This window comes from Ixodes scapularis, unplaced genomic scaffold (genome assembly GCF_016920785.2).
Source record: "Ixodes scapularis isolate PalLabHiFi unplaced genomic scaffold, ASM1692078v2 PGA_scaffold9__187_contigs__length_104089568, whole genome shotgun sequence".
Taxonomy (NCBI): Eukaryota; Metazoa; Arthropoda; class Arachnida; order Ixodida; family Ixodidae; genus Ixodes; species Ixodes scapularis.
In genome coordinates this window covers 39,757,721-39,775,643 of record NW_024609884.1, presented here as the reverse complement: position 1 = coordinate 39,775,643, position 17,923 = coordinate 39,757,721, and the positions used below count along the sequence as shown (strand labels likewise).

Sequence of the window (17,923 nt, the reverse complement as noted above, 5' to 3'; positions counted from 1 at the left end):
CTGAGAAGTTGCGATAGTGCAAACGATGGTGCGCTGTGGAGGCAAGTGAAGCATAGACCGATCTTACGATTGTGCCATCTTCATTAGAAGCAAGAATAACGGTTTGCTTCTTCAACCCCTCCTGACGCCAATCTTTCCAATTTTCAATAAATCCGGGACAGCGTTGATCGCACAAGCCCGCGCCAATATTTAAAGGTCTTTATCAAGTTATAAAACAGTCATCAAGCAGAGGTAAGGACGAATAAATACGCAAAAGAGTCCAAAATGGGGTGAACAACCTATGAGATGAGATGTGTTTCAAACAGTAATGAAGAGATTAAAAAAAAGCCACTTGATTGATAAGTTTCGGAAATAAATGTATTATCGACGACATGAACCCTTTATTGCGCAAGCCAATCCTTGTGCAGAGACGGGAATGGTTCCAGCAGCCGCGCGATGCCAGAGAGCGGCTGCTGGAACGAACCCAGCATACCAAGACCCTCTATCTTCACCGACCGAGCGGCCTCGGACCTGCAGCTCATGGGAAAAAGTGTTCGGTCGCGCTGGCTTCCTCAATCTCGCGGAATGAGCGTGCCCGCGTCAACGAGGGAAGACACCTGGACGTCTCAAGGTCGTTGTGGCGCTCGCAGCTAGCCGCTCATTTCGCGGTTTTTGAGGATTATCCCTACAGAAAAAGCCGACACACAACGAGCCCCTGCCGTCACGTGATTTTTGGGAGAGGGTGAAAAGAGGAGGGCGCGACGGGCATTTTCCTACCTTGCGGAAAATAATTTCGTTGGTCGGTCTTTAAGAAGAAAGTCAACCTTAACATTTGCCAGTGATGTTATTTGCTAGTGTTGCAGCATTCTACAACTAAAAAAAAACTAATTCATGCCACAAAAGGCACACAAACACACACACACACAATCAGCTAACCAAGGTGCCTTTGTCATGCTGTTGCATAGTAACAACAAGCACATCAACATGTTTGCTTCAAGTGCTGCAACAAATTTTAGTGCAAATGGAAGCTCTGTCTGGACATTCCAATTCAACTCACTTTTTCAGAAGAAGTGGGGCAGCTGAACACCAAGACCTCTTCCGGTGTTGTTATAGCAAAAACGTTCCTGTGAGATAATGTCAGACCAGAATCCACTCAGCCAAATTCAAATATAACGCCCAGCCATAAAATGCGCAGCACTGTAGTAGCAGCACAATGAACAAATGACCTGCCTAATTTCAGACATGCAAGTTAGCTCTACGAGAAAATCATACCACCCATTAAAATATGCAAGTCGCACACAATCACTTCACTTACTCTGACTCAGTGTCCGCTTCAACCCATGCAGTTTCCAAGTTGTAGTTCTGGAACCCTCCAAACTAGAAAATTGAAAGAAAAAAAAAAAAAAAAAAAAAGCCTCCAGAGTAAGAACACAATTCTGAAAATAGAGATTGTGATATTCCTGCCCCTTTTAGTCATTTCTTGGATTATATAAAAAAAATACCTGGGCTAGGTTAACTCACGTGGCAATGAACAAATTTGTCATTGAACAAGATGAAGTGGTGCGAAGCAAAGCGGCCAGCCGACACCAGGTGTAGGGGGTGAACCTTGCTATCCCGCAGCATCCTACAGTTTGGAAGCCTGTATGCCTCCTACAAAACAAAAAGTTACTTAAGATAATATGGAAATGCAAGCCAAATAAGCAGAATGATGGTGAAGGAGCAGCTCTCACCACAACTTTCTGGGAGACACTCTCCCAGAAATTTTTGGTTGCCTCCGCCAAAGCTAGTTCCTTGCTTGAAATGTCCGAAAGGACTGCCCACTCATTCAGGCAAGACTGAAAGTGTCGCCAGGGCTTTGTCTGTCGACACCAGAGAGAAAGTCTCGTCATATTCTATAGCCAGCAACAGGTTTAAAACCACAGGGTATATCTCTTGGCAACACAAGCCTTTCACCGAGAGCATGCAGTCTCAGCCAACGTTCTGGCTACATGAGAGCTCCAACTGTAAAGCTACAGTTTCCAAGTGGTTGGGCATCATCAATTCTAGGCACTTGTACCAGGCCAAATGACGCATACATGGCTATTCAAAAGCAGTCATTAACAATTAACTATAAGGCTTCATTTGGAGCTTATAAATGCTCAATTTTGAGGAGAGGCACCTGTGCCATTGCTGGTAATACAAGCTGGATTGCCGGAACATGCGGTGATTGCACTTACCACCGTTAGGCATTAGAGAACAAAGCCAGTTTTTACTGATTGCTGCTCCAGCTTATCACACTAGTATTGCTTCGTAATCATAAAATAATCAAAAGCTATCAAGGAGCAAGCCTTACTGGTCCCATTACGCGAAAAAGTGGCGGTGTTGTGCCCGAAAGATGGTCACACCGATATGTCATCAAGCACGTGCCTCGGACTTAAGACACAAAGAAAAGCACAGCAACGCAGATGCTTCGTCACGGAAGCTGTCGTGAAGCCAGCGGGGTTCACCGCGCCTGCGCAGTGGGGGAGCGTGATGTCACTGCCGGCGGGCCGCGTGAAAAAGGAAGACGTGGCGCGCTGTTTGTAGGAATGTGCTGAGTGTAGGGAAGCCTTTTGCATTCCTACACATAAGCAGTCTTAAGCAGTCAAAGACCACTACTGTGGTATGCAAGTTTGTCCTGTCCATGATCTGCAGCATCCATTCTAACATCGTGAGAGTCTGTAGCAAATGGACATATACTCATTTTGTATAAATTTTAAATGTTGCATATCGAAAGATTGCTCACCCAATATATTTCACTATTTATTTCTACCCCATCAGTGGGCATTTGTTCAGGACTTTATGGGAAGGTAAAAAAAAGAACAGAAACAAAGACTAAATGTGGTGAGGCCAACCTGTTGGTCCACCCCGGTCAAGAGCCGACTGAACAGCCTCGTATACTCCCCAATCCTCTTCACAGGGAGACTCAAAAGCTGCAGCAAAATGGACTGGGAATTCTTCAGGCTGATGTCTCCTACAATCTCTTTGGCAAACCGATTCAGGGCATTGGGAGAAAACCTAGAATGCAAGAGGAAAAATATTGGCTGGCAATATAATAAATGCGGTTGATATCGGACAGCAAACGAAGTATGGCGTGGTGTTATAGATCACTATGAAGTTAAAGGATGAGCCCAGAATGTATGTTCACCATAACCAGATACTTACGTACTGAAACAACAACACAAACAAAATCATGTTTGTGCTGGAGAACATGCTGAAGTCAGGACACCGGGTTAAGGCATCAATAACTCTTCAGTTATCACACTATGAAGTAACTCAAAGCCTAAGAGCTGTGCGGTTCAGGTGGTTCTCAAGACCATCTGTGTTTTAATTAATGAAATGGGGGGCAACAAGTGCTATAAATATGTAACAAGTGATATTCAAGAAGATCAACAGTGATCATAAATACTCCCCAAATTTATAGACCAAAGAGCATTTTTGCCTAGCATGCAATCCAGTTTAAAGAAAACATGTAGGCCGCTTCATAGCTTACACAATCATCCTCGAGAGCAGCACGAAACCTCCAACAGCAAGGAAGTTGGTGAGTGCCTTGATGTAACTCCAGAAAGCTTCAATCCATTCGGGTGTATTCTCCAAGATTGCAATTGCAGCAGAACATTTATGATTCTGCAGGAGCTCAGTCAGGTCGTACGCATTGCAAGACAGCAACGAGATCAGCTTGTGCGCAGATCCCACCATCACCTTCAGTGGCTTGCAAGCGTAGTCTGGAACATCTGCCACCAGGCTGCCTGCAAATGTTTTTTTCCCCCGTATAGGTTATATTTTCAACAGTATCCACACAATGCAATTGTTTCTTTCAAATTACAAAAATAATAACCCTAGTTTGAAATAAACTGAATAATGGGATTAAGTCTGACGAAGGGTGTGAGCTCAGAACGATGCTTGTTTCCTTTCCCCTTTTCCCCTTCTCGTTTCATGTTTTATCTCTCATGCTTTTAGTTTTGTGCCCAATTTTTTTGTAGAGCAACATTCAAATATTCTAGTCCTTCACATGCCGTTAAAACATTTAGCATCAATGGTTCCCGTAACAGGCTAGGCCGCTGGAGATAATTTTTTTATTGGGCACTCAAGAACAACGTTGCAAGGCAATGAGGCATTCCTCTTAAGACTCCGCGTCAAGGTCAAATGTTTCTGGGCCAGCAGCATAGCCTGGTCGTTATGGTAGAGAGGGCCATTGCTTGGTGAAGCTCTACAAGACCACTGCACGGGCCCGGGCCCACCCAAAACCCCAGGCCTAGCCCAGGTGGTGCACATTTTCCCGCAAGCTGGGCTCGCATTTGAAACTTCATTTCGAGCTCGGGCCACATTTGGACAAGCGAGTGTTACATGGACTCACACTCTGCAAGATGATGAGAACAATATGAGCCTACTACAAACCAATGGTTCAAAGAAAAACGGAAAGGACATGCTTTAGTAGGTTGGAGAAGGGGCACAATTCACTTAAGAGGGATGGCAGAGCTGCCATTCTCCTTTTGTTACTCTGGGAATAAAAAAAGTGAACTAAGACTGTCAATAATTCCTCTTATAATTTTACCATTATGTGAAAAAACCTTGAAACAACTAAAAGTAGAATAGACAGGGAAAGAAGTCAGTCGGAGGACGTTTCAAACTCAAGTAACAAGTTTATTCAGTAAACCTCTCTTATACACTTTGAAACCAAAGTCGTCACCAACCAACACAACAAACAAAACAAAAAAAAGGTTTCTTTTCCCTTTCCTATCTTTTCTACAAACTTTGCAGCCACCTATGTACACACTTATGACATGTCCAGGCCTTGGTTGCAATGTATATATAAGAGGTTGACGGAATAAACTTACTGGCCTAATTTGAGACGTCGTCTGACTGACTTCTTTCCCCACCTCTTTTACTTTTAGTTGTTTAAGGTGTTTTCACACCCAGTCTCAGGTGTCCTAACATAATGGTAAACTTACACCAGCTCGTGCCTGCGCCCTGTGTTTTCACTCTTATATATATTTTTTTTTTTAGGACAAGCATTTTGTAGCTTTTTTCTTGAATTGTTTAGTTAACATTTTCTCTCTTTATTGCTTGTCTGGGTATCGATTTCACAATGACCCATTTGAATGGGTCTATGGTGTTCTAACGCAACGAACTGCCCTGTTACAAGTCCTATGAGCAATAAACATTTGACTGACAGGCTATGTCCCATTTGGATTGCTTGGTATAGATAGCATGGTGGAAGACCAAGTTAAAACAGCAAATGAAAGCTATTGCGCAAGGTCGGGCCCATGTTAAAATAAAACTGTGGGGCTCAAGCCAGACTCAGGCTCACGTCTCTATCGAGCAGAGTTGGGTATGGCCTAGAAATCCTGGCCCATGCAGTGTTCCAAGCTCTACGACTAGTGAAGCAAATAAATAGGCACACACCGTCCTTAACAAGGTTTTGGAAGACCTTTGTTTGCACCATGCACATGTTGTCGAGACACCTTCGCTCTGATGCTGCAAACTCGTAGAGTGTCCGCATTTCGTCCGTCTCGTTCAAGTCCATGATACAACCAGAAGAAGGACCACCAGCAAACACGTGCGTGATCAGGCCTCCCTGCAAGATATCCAGGTTACAATCCATTCAGCACCACTGTCCCATGGAAGACTGCAAGGCTCATACAAACTCAAGTCAGCAACTTGTAAATAGTAAGTGGATATGTTTGCTGAAAATGATCTACACATGAGTGAGTGAAGTGAACATACTCGACACAATTTTGGTATAACAGAAAGTTCCTCAAGAGACAAAAACTTTATATTGGAAGGTATGTGCCGCAGCTTTCACCCAGATAAAATGATTCAACATGCTTTTGATGGATCATCTCACACACACGGCTTCACCTTGAAGCAGAGAAACTTTGCACTTTGAAACATGTTTGGAACACAGTAAATTCCTGAATGTACAACATAAGGCAACAATTTATATAATGTGTAGAAAGTTTCAATGTTGTCACTCAAAGACATTATGAGACAGAGCCAGGTTGATGTATCTTTTATGCAGAATACTATAAGTAATTGTGTCTATGGTCAACATAAGACACTATTTATACAAAATAATTTAGCTCTAAGATACTTGTAGTTTGTGTAATATAAATGCGTAAATTGTAAATTCAAAATCAGTGACGGCATTTGAACGCACTCAGAACAGTGCTTCTATTGAAAGACTTTTTTTTTTCTTTAAAAATTATTGTTGGTTGTTTCCTTGACATATGTGGGAGCAACATAATGTAGAAAAACAAAGGCCAACCAGGCTCGTATGCATGACTATGAATGAACACAGCCAATTCTAAGAATGGGCTTAGTTTCCCTATAAAATTAAAAATGAGTGATCTCAAACCATCATTTGCTTTCTTGGCAAATCTGAAACCTCTTTTTAAACCATCTCGCATAGTGTGCACCATACCATGGATTACCATTTAAGTATTTCAATGCTAGTTAAGGTTCATTTTTTTGTGTCTTTCTTTATCTACCGTATTTACTCGAGTAATAGCCGCACTGTTTATGAAGAAAACCTGAGGGTTCGCTTTTCCGCGGAGCATGCGGCTTGCCAATCACCGCAATCGGCAGCATGATTCCAGCGGTTTACAGGACGGAGATAATATCTTTGCGCGAAGATACCATCTGTGAAGATTGCATTTGTATGGAGAATCATGCTCTCGATCTAGTTATTTGCTATGTTATTTATACGCAACGCGATGATTGGCTGTATATGCGTTCTGCAAAAAAGGAGACACAAGGGCCTTGTTCATAAATAGTGCGGCTATTACTCAAGTAAATACAGTAGTTTGTATGTAACTTAACAGATATCTCCCATCAAATTACACCACCTTCAACACATGCAAACATACTTTTCTTGAAATAAGAGAGATAAGAGAAAACATGCAGGTGAGCTGGTGAACTTTCAACATCTTGACAACCCAAGGCTTAGGAACAAAAAAAAAAAGGGGGGGGGGGGGGGGGGGGGACAACACATGCAGGTCTCAAGCACAGCTCCCTCCTTGTTTTTTTTTTCAATAATGCAGTTTCCAAACATCAAAACCAAAGGGCACTAAATAAATGTAACTAGAAACTGCCTGGTAGACTTGGGTAATTCTTGCTTAAGGTTTTGGCAAATGTGCAATTATACTGAAACATTAGCATAACTAATGTGCTAGTTTAAACAGAGATAAGCTATCCCCTTGTGTATTTTTATTTTATTCATAAATAAAAAGGCAATATCTAGTGCGAACACATCTGTATGTTCCCCAGATCTCTAGCATGACTGTTCCCCACCCCCCTAGAAATAGATTGTTGAAACAAGAAAGCAGGAAGGTCAATTGGAAACTTTTGTTGTATGTGTGGATACTCCATGTATTATATCGTCTTCATGTTATTGAGAGCATCACAGGTTTTTCTTATAATGCATAGTATATGCTTTGCAAAAACTTTTCTGTAGCTCTGTTTGCCGTTATTTAAAACTTTGATCAGACCTTTTTCAAAGCAGTCACAGGGAAGATCTTCTTCGACTTTTGACATCCATAAGGAGAACTTTCACATCTGTAGGAAAATAAAGAGTAAAAATATACAAAATTACATAATTCAAAAAGAATTAAAAAAGAAACACAAAATAAATAAAAATGAAAGCTAACAGAGTCCTTTGAACACTGTGCAAACTTTTACCGTTGATGCATAAAACTGTGAATACTCAAAGCAAAAGAAAACAAAAGAACTTAGAATTATACAGGCAAGTTTAAAATGACAAAAGGATTGCCATTCTACAAGATGGACAGCTTTCAAATGTTAATACATGCTAAAGTAAGACCTTCATTAAATGAGAATGAGCCACCAAAACAAACAAAAACTCCATCAAAAACTGTCAGGATGGTAACAATTATTGGTCGCAAGTGTGTGTGCAATTTCCTGCATACAGTTCCTGCAGGAAAGCCTGATTCATATCCTGTGTGACACATCATTGAAAAATATGTAACAGTGAAGTTCACATGACAAAAAGGCCAGTGAACTGATCGATTAGTTTTACACTGAACTGAATAATAGTTCACACACAAATACAAGAAATTATTTTTTTTAATCAGCTTATCGGTTAGATTATGGTTTAAAATACAGATTGGTGCACAGAAGGAAAGCGGTAAACAAGTGCTCGGTTTTGTTTTTTGTTTCCTGTTTATTGATGCAGTCTACATGTCCTTCCAGGTGCTGTTCTGCCACTTACAATTAAAAATGAAGTCTATATACTATGCACTTTTCTTTTATCTTGTTATCAAGGTGACAATGATTTGTGCTGGTCTTAGGAAGGGTGGGAAAAAGAAGTCATGCAAAGCAAGCCACCAATCTTCAGTACTCCTGCATTTATGAGTGCATGTCGTGGAACACCAAATAGGTTTTAGTGTTTGTCCCTTTTGTTCTTGCTATTAAGGGGTACTAAGTTTTGCTTAGTCCAGTGAATGCATAGACAACTCTTCTGAGCCATACAAACCAGAAAACATAAAGGATGGTTGAGGATCACCCCATTCGCTGCACTTACAATGTCCTCAGGACAACAGGAATAAGAAATTTCAAAGATTCAACTTTATAAGCATTTCCAGACACAAAAAAAAAATGGGAGAAGTAAAAGGTGTTCTGGGGCCATAACCAGTGCTGGTCTCATCTACACCTTCCTTGTCTTTGTTATTTGTGCACTGTTTCCAGTTCTATCATGAACCAACTTGCCTGCATCGCCACTTTGATCCATTACATTTCTTCTACGGCAGGTCCTTCCACGTGTACTAACGACATCACCAACCAGGCCATCTTTTGCGTCAAAACCAGCGCTTGCCCAATCTACACCTTCATCGTCTTTGTTATTTGTGTGCTGTTTCCAGTTGTATCATGAACCAACTTGCCTGCACCACCACTTTGGGCCATAATCTACACGGCAGGACCAAGCGCGGGACCGGGACATCATCGCCTGCTGCGAATAACCAGCTCTGCACCGCTGACCAATCGCAGCAGGCAGTACCTTGATCCCACCATTTAGATTAGGGCCCCTGGTTGTGAAAAATATCTGCTAGTAAATCCCATGAGAATGCTTGATTAGCTCAGCTGTAGACATAATATAAGAAAAAGAATGAAACTTGAAATCTGCTGAGAATGATAGAAGCTTCCCTGTTAACGCAACTGAATCAACATATTGTGAGGAATCGGACCCTCAATCAACCATGTGGTAATAAGCACTTATGTTGGTATGCTCGTCGGCCAGTCCAGACTCTGAAGTCCCATTCAAAAGTATTTTTCAGTTCACCTTCTATGTGTAAAAGACAACTGTAAACAAAACATGATCTTTGGCTCTTTCTCATTATACTTAAGAACTTGTAAAACCAATTCATTGGTTGATTAATCGAGCTAAGATTTTTAATAGGCTCCTAGCTGTAGCAATTAGTCAGTTCAAATAGATAAGACTACTACAAGAATAAACACAATACTATTAATAAAAAAGATGTTATGGGGTGCTTCATTTACGTAAGTGGCACCGAAAGTTCTCTACCCAAATATGAAAAGCAATAGACACTTTTCAGAAGTTTCCATAGCTACTCTGTCCAGAGTCGGCGGCATCACAATACCTTATCTGCGCCAGAAAAAGTGAACGTCTTTTGAAGAAAGTGATTCATGTATGATGCCTTCGATTCACGAAAAACTATTTTTTTTAATGTGTTTTTCGATGAGGTGGGAACCTGGTACAACGCCCAATTATTTTTATACAAAAATTTTTATACTTATTTTGTACCCACAAAAAGCTGGCAAAAACGAAAATGATGTTATGCTTTCTTGTCCTACAAGCCCTATAAAAACAAAAGTGATGTAAACAGTGACCCGTCAATTTCGGTAGCCTTTAGGAGCCAATCAGCGCAGTTGGCACGGTGAGCTATGGCGGCACTTTGCAAAAACGGCCATATTAGTAGTCGCCATCAACAACACCCAAAGGAAGACAAAGGCACGTTCACCAACCAGTTCAAGCACCCATTCAGTGACCCGAGGCCGATGGAATGGCGTTAGGTGTCATACCAATGCAACGGAAGACAAGATGCCCATCAGCAAAGTGACCAGAAGACGACAATCGAAATTCGAACTTCTACCTTCTGTTTGCCTAAAGTTTTTTTTTAGACATAGAAATCAGAAAACACAGTGTGTTTCCAACTTAATTTGAACGCAGCAATCGCTTTTGATTATGCTCATTTCTTACCATTTTCTGGCACAAAAAATAAATTTTTCACTGTTATTCAACTTCAAAATGTCATATTTCTGTACAACTCGCATTCAAGAAAGAGGAGTGTTTCTTTAGCCTCTGGCTTGTACGTGATGTCATGTAAAATCTGTTTCTCCCCAACCTTGGAATGTCACAAGTATGACTCAAATCAAATAATGAAATGAAATAGTTTATTTTCCCATTCAACAAAAATGGGAGGAGGCCAAAGAAAAATGAAAGCCGTTTACAACTCCCTGTAAGGCCGAATTAGAGCGCAGCTCTTGAGGAGGAGGGGGAAGGGTACTGAGGTCACGTGACCTGGGGGAGAGGTCACATGACCTGGGGGAGGGGTTTTGTGACCCGTCCTCCCCCCCCAAGGTCACGTGGGGGGGTCACGTGATCTGCGGGGCTGTCACGTGACCTCAGGGGGTCACGTGACCCCCAGAGAAAATTTTCCGCTAGATTTAGCAGGGAAATTTTTCCGCTAGATCTAGCGGAGAAATTTTTCCGCTAGATTTAGCGGGGAAATTTTTCCGCTAGATTTAGCGTGGAAATTTTTCCCCTACATTTAGCGGGGAAATTTTTCCGCTATATTTAGAGGGGAAATTTTTCAGCTAAATCTAGCGGGGAAATTTTTTCCGCTAGATAGACCCTTTCCGGAATTCAGACTGGCCACTTTGATCACTATCATCATCATCTGAAAACAGCATATGTGCTATACTAATGGCGGCCTTCTGTTTACTGATGAAGGAAGAAGTCGAAGATGCTCCTAAGCAGATAATTCGAGGCCTATACATTCTCGATGTTAGCGCGGCGTGAAGCGGGAATTGGACGTAAGAGCTGCGTAAGCGTTCGTTTCTAACTCGGTCCCAGTCAATCTGTTAGTAGCACTCACTCGGCCTCAAAGCTCCTTGATGTATAGAACTCTATTAAGGCGTCTATGTGGGTTGGCGCTTCGTTCCGACTGGCTGCATTTGTTTCGCCATTGACACTAAAAGAGATTGAAAATAATTGTAGTGAGGTGCACATTCTCATTTACCATTGACCTTTAAGTGATGGTGCCCCATTAAATACTGCAGACCACAGGTTCGTTGCCGCCATTAGTATAGTAAAAGATTAACCGCCATTTGAGTCACCAGATGGCATTGAATTCCGGAAAGGGTCTATTTAGCGGGGAAATTTTTCCGCTAGATTAAGCGGGGAGATTTTTCCGCTAGATTTAGCGGGGAGATTTTTCCGCTAGATTTAGTGGGGAAATTTTTCCACTTTAGCGGGGAAATTTTTCTGCTAGATTTAGCGGGGAAATTTTTCCACTAGATTTAGCGGGGAGATTTTTCCGCTAGATTTAGCGGGGAGATTTTTCCGCTAGATTTAGTGGGGAAATTTTTCCACTTTAGCGGGGAAATTTTTCTGCTAGATTTAGCGGGGAAATGTTTCCACTAGATTTAGCGGGGAAGTTTTTTCGCTAGATTTAGCGGGGAAATTTTTCCACTAGATTTAGCGAGGAAATTTTTCCGCTAGATTTAACGAGGAAATTTTTCCGCCAGATTTAGCGGGGAAATTTTTCCGCTAGATTTAGCGGGGAAATTGACCCATAATGCACCGCGTGGTTACGTCGACGCCGCTAAGTCGGAAACGGGCGCCTAAGAGCTGCGCTCTAAAAAGATTATAAATCAGCTATTAATGGGACAGTCTGATATATATCATGCATGCATTAGAAAGCACTCACTGATGTTGGCCACAGCCGTACATGACTGGCTGAGATCCTCCAGAGTCGACCAAGAACAATGAATGGCTCTGGCCAGCTGCTATGTCAGAAACCAGTTCATTCCTGGGCATCTGAACAAAAAGTCAGTTCATTAAACCCAATGCAATTAGTTGTCATGGCAATCGTGTGGCATTAAAGTTACTGTATTTTTCAATGTGCAAGTCGTGGATTTTTTACAAAATTTCTGTCCTATAAAATGGTGACTCATTTGCGTTGTAGGGACCTTAACTGTGCAAATTTGCTGCAGGGGTTATATTTCTTGTTTGATTTGTTGACAAGAATGTTAAACCTTCTGCATATATCGTGATCACAATACACATATGCCGGCTCATTAATGCAGCATTGCTGCACCAACCGTACGGGTATATAAGGCTGACTTAAATACCACCTTTTTTTTCGTGAAAACACCCGTTTATAGAGGGGTGAGACTTATAGACCGGAAAATATGATAAATTAAGTTATGTAGTTGCAAGTGTTGAGTGAAAAGAAAAAAAAAAGAAAGCATACACATAGTTTACCTCTTTTGCAATCTATACATTGAAATAGAATTTAAAAAATTATTTTAGAAATTCTAGGTGGTAAAAATGTAAGATTAGATACATTCCACAACACTACTTTTGCCGGCCGACTCCAGAGCAGAACTGAACCTTCAAAATACAAATTCAAATAAGGGACTGAAATGCTTTCAGCATTTTGTGGTACATTTAAGAGGATAACTACAACAATACTTTTAAAAAAAAAAAAGCAAGCTAGCTGGTGGTGGTTTATGGTAATAAAACCCGAGACTCGGGAACACAGAAAGGGACATTGTGTTGTGTTCGTCCCCTTCTGTGTTCCTGAGTCTCGGATTTTATTACCATGACATATTTAAGAGGCTTGAAGATAACCTGAATTTGTTATCCTTATAGTTAACAAATAAAGTCACCATAGCCCACCCTTTGATGTCCAAAATCAGCTGATGAGATCTGCCTGTTTCAACGACTTTCCCATAGAGCTGACGTACAACATTTTCTTACATAAAGAGAGGCCCTCTAACTTGAAAAAATTGCCCAAGCTTGATCTAGAAGTTGAAGTGCCACGAACAAACCTACATATTGCAATATATTTTTCTTGAATTGAAAAGAGACACCGAGACAAATGTTGATTATATCAGCTAGCAAAAAATAAATCTGGCCCAAGAACATGATTCATGCCTGCATTTTCAACATGCATATCACATGTGTAAATGACGTTCCAACCCAACTGCAATGCTTTCTTATTCTTTCCACAGCTACAAGGAACAGCTGCAGTAAAAGATATAAATCTCAATTTTATTTGCCTTGAAATGCACTGAAGCGGCCCCTTCTGCAGGAGAAGGTGGCACAGGACTCACGTGAACTAGCTTGGGGGTGGACATACACTTTGATGCAACATTGTGACCCAGTTGAAAGGTGTCATTCAACCCCCAGCTGAGGACGCTGAAGCGACTGGTAAGTGCCAAAGAGTGTCCGTGGCCTGCGCTCACTCTGAACACGCCTGATTCGCTCAGATGCTTCATGAGGCAGGGTTGGGCTCTGCACACAAAATGCCAGCACAGAGTCATCAGTTTGCCAATCCGTGCAGTAACTAATTTGGGAAAGGGGTCTATGCGATGGGGGAAATTCAAATCGTTAGTCAAAACACCTCTAAGTCACAGCATCAACCAGGATAGTGGAAGAGAGAGAGTGACCAATTTAATCTTGTTCTCTCCAAAGAAAAGCTCCAAAAGCCTTAGTTGATGTCCTCTCCACAGAGCAATGTACTAAGCCATTACCATTTTAAATGGGAAAAGCATCACGAGTTGCAATTTCTCCCTTTCTTCTAAACTTTTATGTTAAAGAATTAAACCTTGAGCACTTTTAAATAGAACTGAATGCAACTATTTGTTTATACTTCAATTCTTTCACAGCAAAAACTGCTCCACAGGCATGCATGCACAATGCACTGCATAAATTTCCATTTCTTAAATACCTAGCATGTAGTTGCCCGAGCCACAGTGATACACCCCTGAAAAGGATTCCTTTGGAACTGAAAAGGCTTGTCCTGAAAGTGCTACTACAGGGTGTCACAAAAGAAAATTTACACGGTCTTTTTTACCGCAAAAATAAACTAGGCATCGGCGAACGCCCATTCTCCGCCCAAAGGTAGAGCTAGAGGTCACAACCAGATTCCAAAGTTTCAGCCCGATCCGATAACTTAATCAAAAGTTATAAGTGATTTTCTGAAAAGTTCAATGGGAAAATGGAGCCCATTTTCGGTTTCTGGTGCCATAGAGTCCCATGTGTTTGAAAACTCTATCGGCCGCCATTTTCCCATTGAAATTTTCAGAAAATCACCTATAACTTTTGATTAAGTTATCGGATCGGGCTGAAACTTTGGCATCTCGTTGTGACCTTTAGCGCTGCCTTTGGGCGGAGAATGAGCGTTCGGCGATGCCTAGTTTATTTTTGTGGTAAAAAAGACCGTGTAAATTTTCTTTTGTGACACCCTGTACATGCATCCACCAAGAATGTACACACAACTTAGCTGGGCACTGTCCCTCATCTGAATGGCCAGGCCTCCTGCCTCCTCAAGTACTATAAAATGGTTAACAATGCCTATCCCAAATTATGGCAATAATTTTGGATGGGCAAAATGCCATGCAATAATTTTGCATGGCCTTTTGGATGGGCATTTGGATGGAATTACAACAGCATAAACACAAACTTGATATTCTATAATAAGTTCTACCATCGTCACTAAAATCATAACCAAATACTACCATACTTTTGTTTACCTAGCCATATGGGCCCCATAAACTACACTGTCACAGACGTCTAAGAATTGTCCTCAAGCCTAAGATGGGGCACAGTGTCGCATGTCTCTTACAGTCAAAACTGCTATGCCATTTTCAGCACTTAAGACAAAAGACAGACCCCGAAATGAGATGTTTTACCTGTCAAGGTCATCGCCATGCCCCAGCTGGCCGTACGATCCCTTGCCCCAACTCCAGACTTGTGTTCGGCATCCCTGCTTGACAGGTCGCACTTTTCTTGAATTTGTAGAACGTGAATTCTTCTTTGTCTTTTCCCCCCGACCTTCTGTTTTGTCGGAGTCACTCTTCGAAGTTCCGTCTGAATCAATGAACTCAAACGACTCAGCAGAGCTGTTCTGGGAGGTCCCACCAAGACGGGGAGTGAAAGAGACGAAGTTCAAACGCTCCACGACTGAGGAAGTAACACGAGTTAACATGTTCTTGACCACAGCCGATGAAGAGCTCGATGAGCTTTCCCGACTCGGTGCACCAACAAACTCTTCGGGCACAGAATGACAGTTCTTGTCTCGAGGTTTGTGACCAAGCTGCCTATCCAGAAACTCCATAGCATACTCCGGATCTATGATGGAGGACGTCCTCTTAACTGGTACTGAGGCAGATCGCAAGCGGTCCGTAAACTGTGGCGCTCTTCGTAGCTGTACTCCTTCGAACACATCCGGCTCTACAGCTGCCTGTTCCAAGACAGTCTCGGCATTCCTTCCCTGTGTTTCACTAGAGGTCCCACATCCTCGTGCCGCTGGTTCTGTTTCGGCTCTGTCCCTAGTCCTTTCAAGAGCATCAGATGAAGTCACTGCTTGTGACTGAGAGCTGCTCCCACCTGTAGAGTCCACCGCTGTATCCACAATGGTCAGACCATCTGGCTTTGGATTTTCTTTGGATATGTGGTCTTCCTGATCATCAGAGATTTTAAAGCTAGAGCTGTCCCCACCTTCTTTGCCTCCATTAACCAGAGAGTGCATCGATAGAACGGCGTCCGAATCTGTTTGCAAATCTACAGTTTCAGCTGAAGCATCTACAGAGGTTTCCGACTGTGCATGAGCACATGGCAGGCCTAGAGGGCATGTAACTGGTTTTGTGGTACAGGCTGCACAAATCACAACCGGATCATTAACATCTGCCTCCGGAGAGCTTTCTGTAACAGCCAAGCTGTGAGTTCCACCACATGCAACTGAAATTACCTTCTTTCCCCGAAGAAAATCTATCCGCTCAGGCATGCTTCTCGTCTGAATGCTGAGACCAAGTTGTGGACCTGTGCCCCAAGCAAACACCTCATACCTGCTCGTTACAGCCAGAGTGTGAGATGGACCACAAGCCACATCAACAAGAATAGCGCGACTAGAGACTACAGAAGAGCACTGTTGACACTTCCCAAGCTGCTCATAAACTTCAACAAGTTCTGGACTGTAGATTCCTTCCTTGAGAGAGCCACATTGACCATGGTCATTGTGCCCCCACATGAATAAGAGTCCGTCAACCGTCAAGGCAGCACTGTGGTTCGGACCACATGCTATGGCCCTCACTTTTGACTGTATGCTGCAGATGTAGAAAGGAATTGAGGTATGCTCTACTTTGTCACCAGAACCAAGCTGCCCGAAGTCATTCTTCCCAAAGGAAAACACATCACCACTGTCAGTCAAAAAAAGGCAGTGGTTGGAGCCAAAGCTCAGACATGTCACTGTGTGCCGGCTGATGGAAATCGATGACAAAGGGTTGTTGCAGGTCCAGAGAATTCCCTGCAGCTCGGGCGACTTGTCATCGTCGGATTTTCTGAAATGATGACAGGGTTCTCAGTTAAATGGCGAAAGTCGCACGGCGGTTACGCTAAAACCGACTGCCCCATTTTCCTATCTCTACAGCGTACACTTCCAAATACAGCTGGAGGCAAGACAGCAAGAGCAGGGCAGAAATCATTTTAAAACGCGAAAAGTACGTCCTGGAGGTAGAGCTATCCGCAACAAGAAATTCGAGGACTCCAGGTTGATGACACTTGCTACGGAGAGCGAATTCCGTTACGACGCTACGGGCAAATGTCTAGATTAATGCACACGTCGAGTCAGATTTCAGAGTTAAGAACCCCGCTCAACTTTCAAAACGCTCGGCCTAACAGAATGACCACTGGAAAAGTGTGTGTCAAACATAACTGAATGACCACGGAAAAAGTCTCTGTCAAACTGAATCAGCACCGAACTGCGGATGACGGAACTGCATTTATGGTAGCACTTTGACCGTCAAAATGCCTCATATAACACACACAGACAAAACAAAACAATATGCAATTAAATATGGCAAAGCTATTTCCCCTTGAGGAATGGCAAAGGACATTCTCGACAGAGGAACACTAAAGATATGACTACCCTCCCAGCGCTCTCCGGGAGAAAGTAAATCAACTTACTCCTCGATCAGGCCCATTCCGTGCTCTTATTAGCAAAGTCAAAGGTAGTAAGCCACGTCATGTGGAACAAAGGAATGTCATGCACCTTTCCTCTGAATAACTGCATTACTACGGGCCAGCAGTGCGACACAAATTTTGCAGCACATACGAACAGAAAGCTAAGGAACAAAACAAAACGGCACCACAAACAAGAACAAATAAGTGAATGAATGGAGAAATATGGCGGCTAACGTTTTCCAACAGGCGGTATCTTGCGCCATCTACCATATGGTGTCTGAATATCATTTGAATAGTGAATATAAAGGAGAATCGTGTTTTTCCAACCGTGTAAATATTTAACAAAAAACACCGCACAAAGCTTAAACACCGTGAGAATGTGAGGCTAGCGGTTGAGATAGAACGCGAAAATATGACAACATTACCTAAATGTCGAGGACAGGACGATCGTCATTTATATAATTCTCCTCCAACACCGTAACTTTATCAGCACGCCCCATTTCCACGATATTTGAAAACACGACTTTACCTAGATCAAAAGATAATTGAGAAGAACGAAATTTCTTTAAGAGCCGATATCCACCTAAACCTAATATTGTCAAAACAAGAAATGACATCGTGGGTGCCTGTAACATCTATTTCAGTAAAACTTCTCAATCAAGAAAGAAAACAATATACTCTTTCTTGCTGATAAGT

General features: G+C 42.3%; 1 protein-coding gene across 1 annotated transcript in view; it reads right to left on the bottom strand.

Annotated features, from left to right (window-relative positions):
- LOC8030416 (alsin) overlaps nucleotides 1-17,437 on the bottom strand; it is a 55,840-nt gene extending 38,403 nt beyond the window's left edge. Inside the window, exons 1-12 of the mRNA XM_029971364.3 lie at nucleotides 17,231-17,437; nucleotides 14,959-16,605; nucleotides 13,378-13,558; nucleotides 11,967-12,076; nucleotides 7,488-7,554; nucleotides 5,404-5,575; nucleotides 3,491-3,746; nucleotides 2,853-3,015; nucleotides 1,710-1,838; nucleotides 1,501-1,629; nucleotides 1,295-1,356; nucleotides 1,037-1,103 (exon numbers count right to left, since the gene is read on the bottom strand). Coding sequence (XP_029827224.2) covers nucleotides 1,037-1,103; nucleotides 1,295-1,356; nucleotides 1,501-1,629; nucleotides 1,710-1,838; nucleotides 2,853-3,015; nucleotides 3,491-3,746; nucleotides 5,404-5,575; nucleotides 7,488-7,554; nucleotides 11,967-12,076; nucleotides 13,378-13,558; nucleotides 14,959-16,605; nucleotides 17,231-17,247 — 3,000 coding nt within the window. The 5' untranslated portion in view covers nucleotides 17,248-17,437. The remainder of the gene's footprint in view (nucleotides 1-1,036; nucleotides 1,104-1,294; nucleotides 1,357-1,500; nucleotides 1,630-1,709; nucleotides 1,839-2,852; nucleotides 3,016-3,490; nucleotides 3,747-5,403; nucleotides 5,576-7,487; nucleotides 7,555-11,966; nucleotides 12,077-13,377; nucleotides 13,559-14,958; nucleotides 16,606-17,230) is intronic.
- Nucleotides 17,438-17,923: the final 486 nt, after the last annotated feature.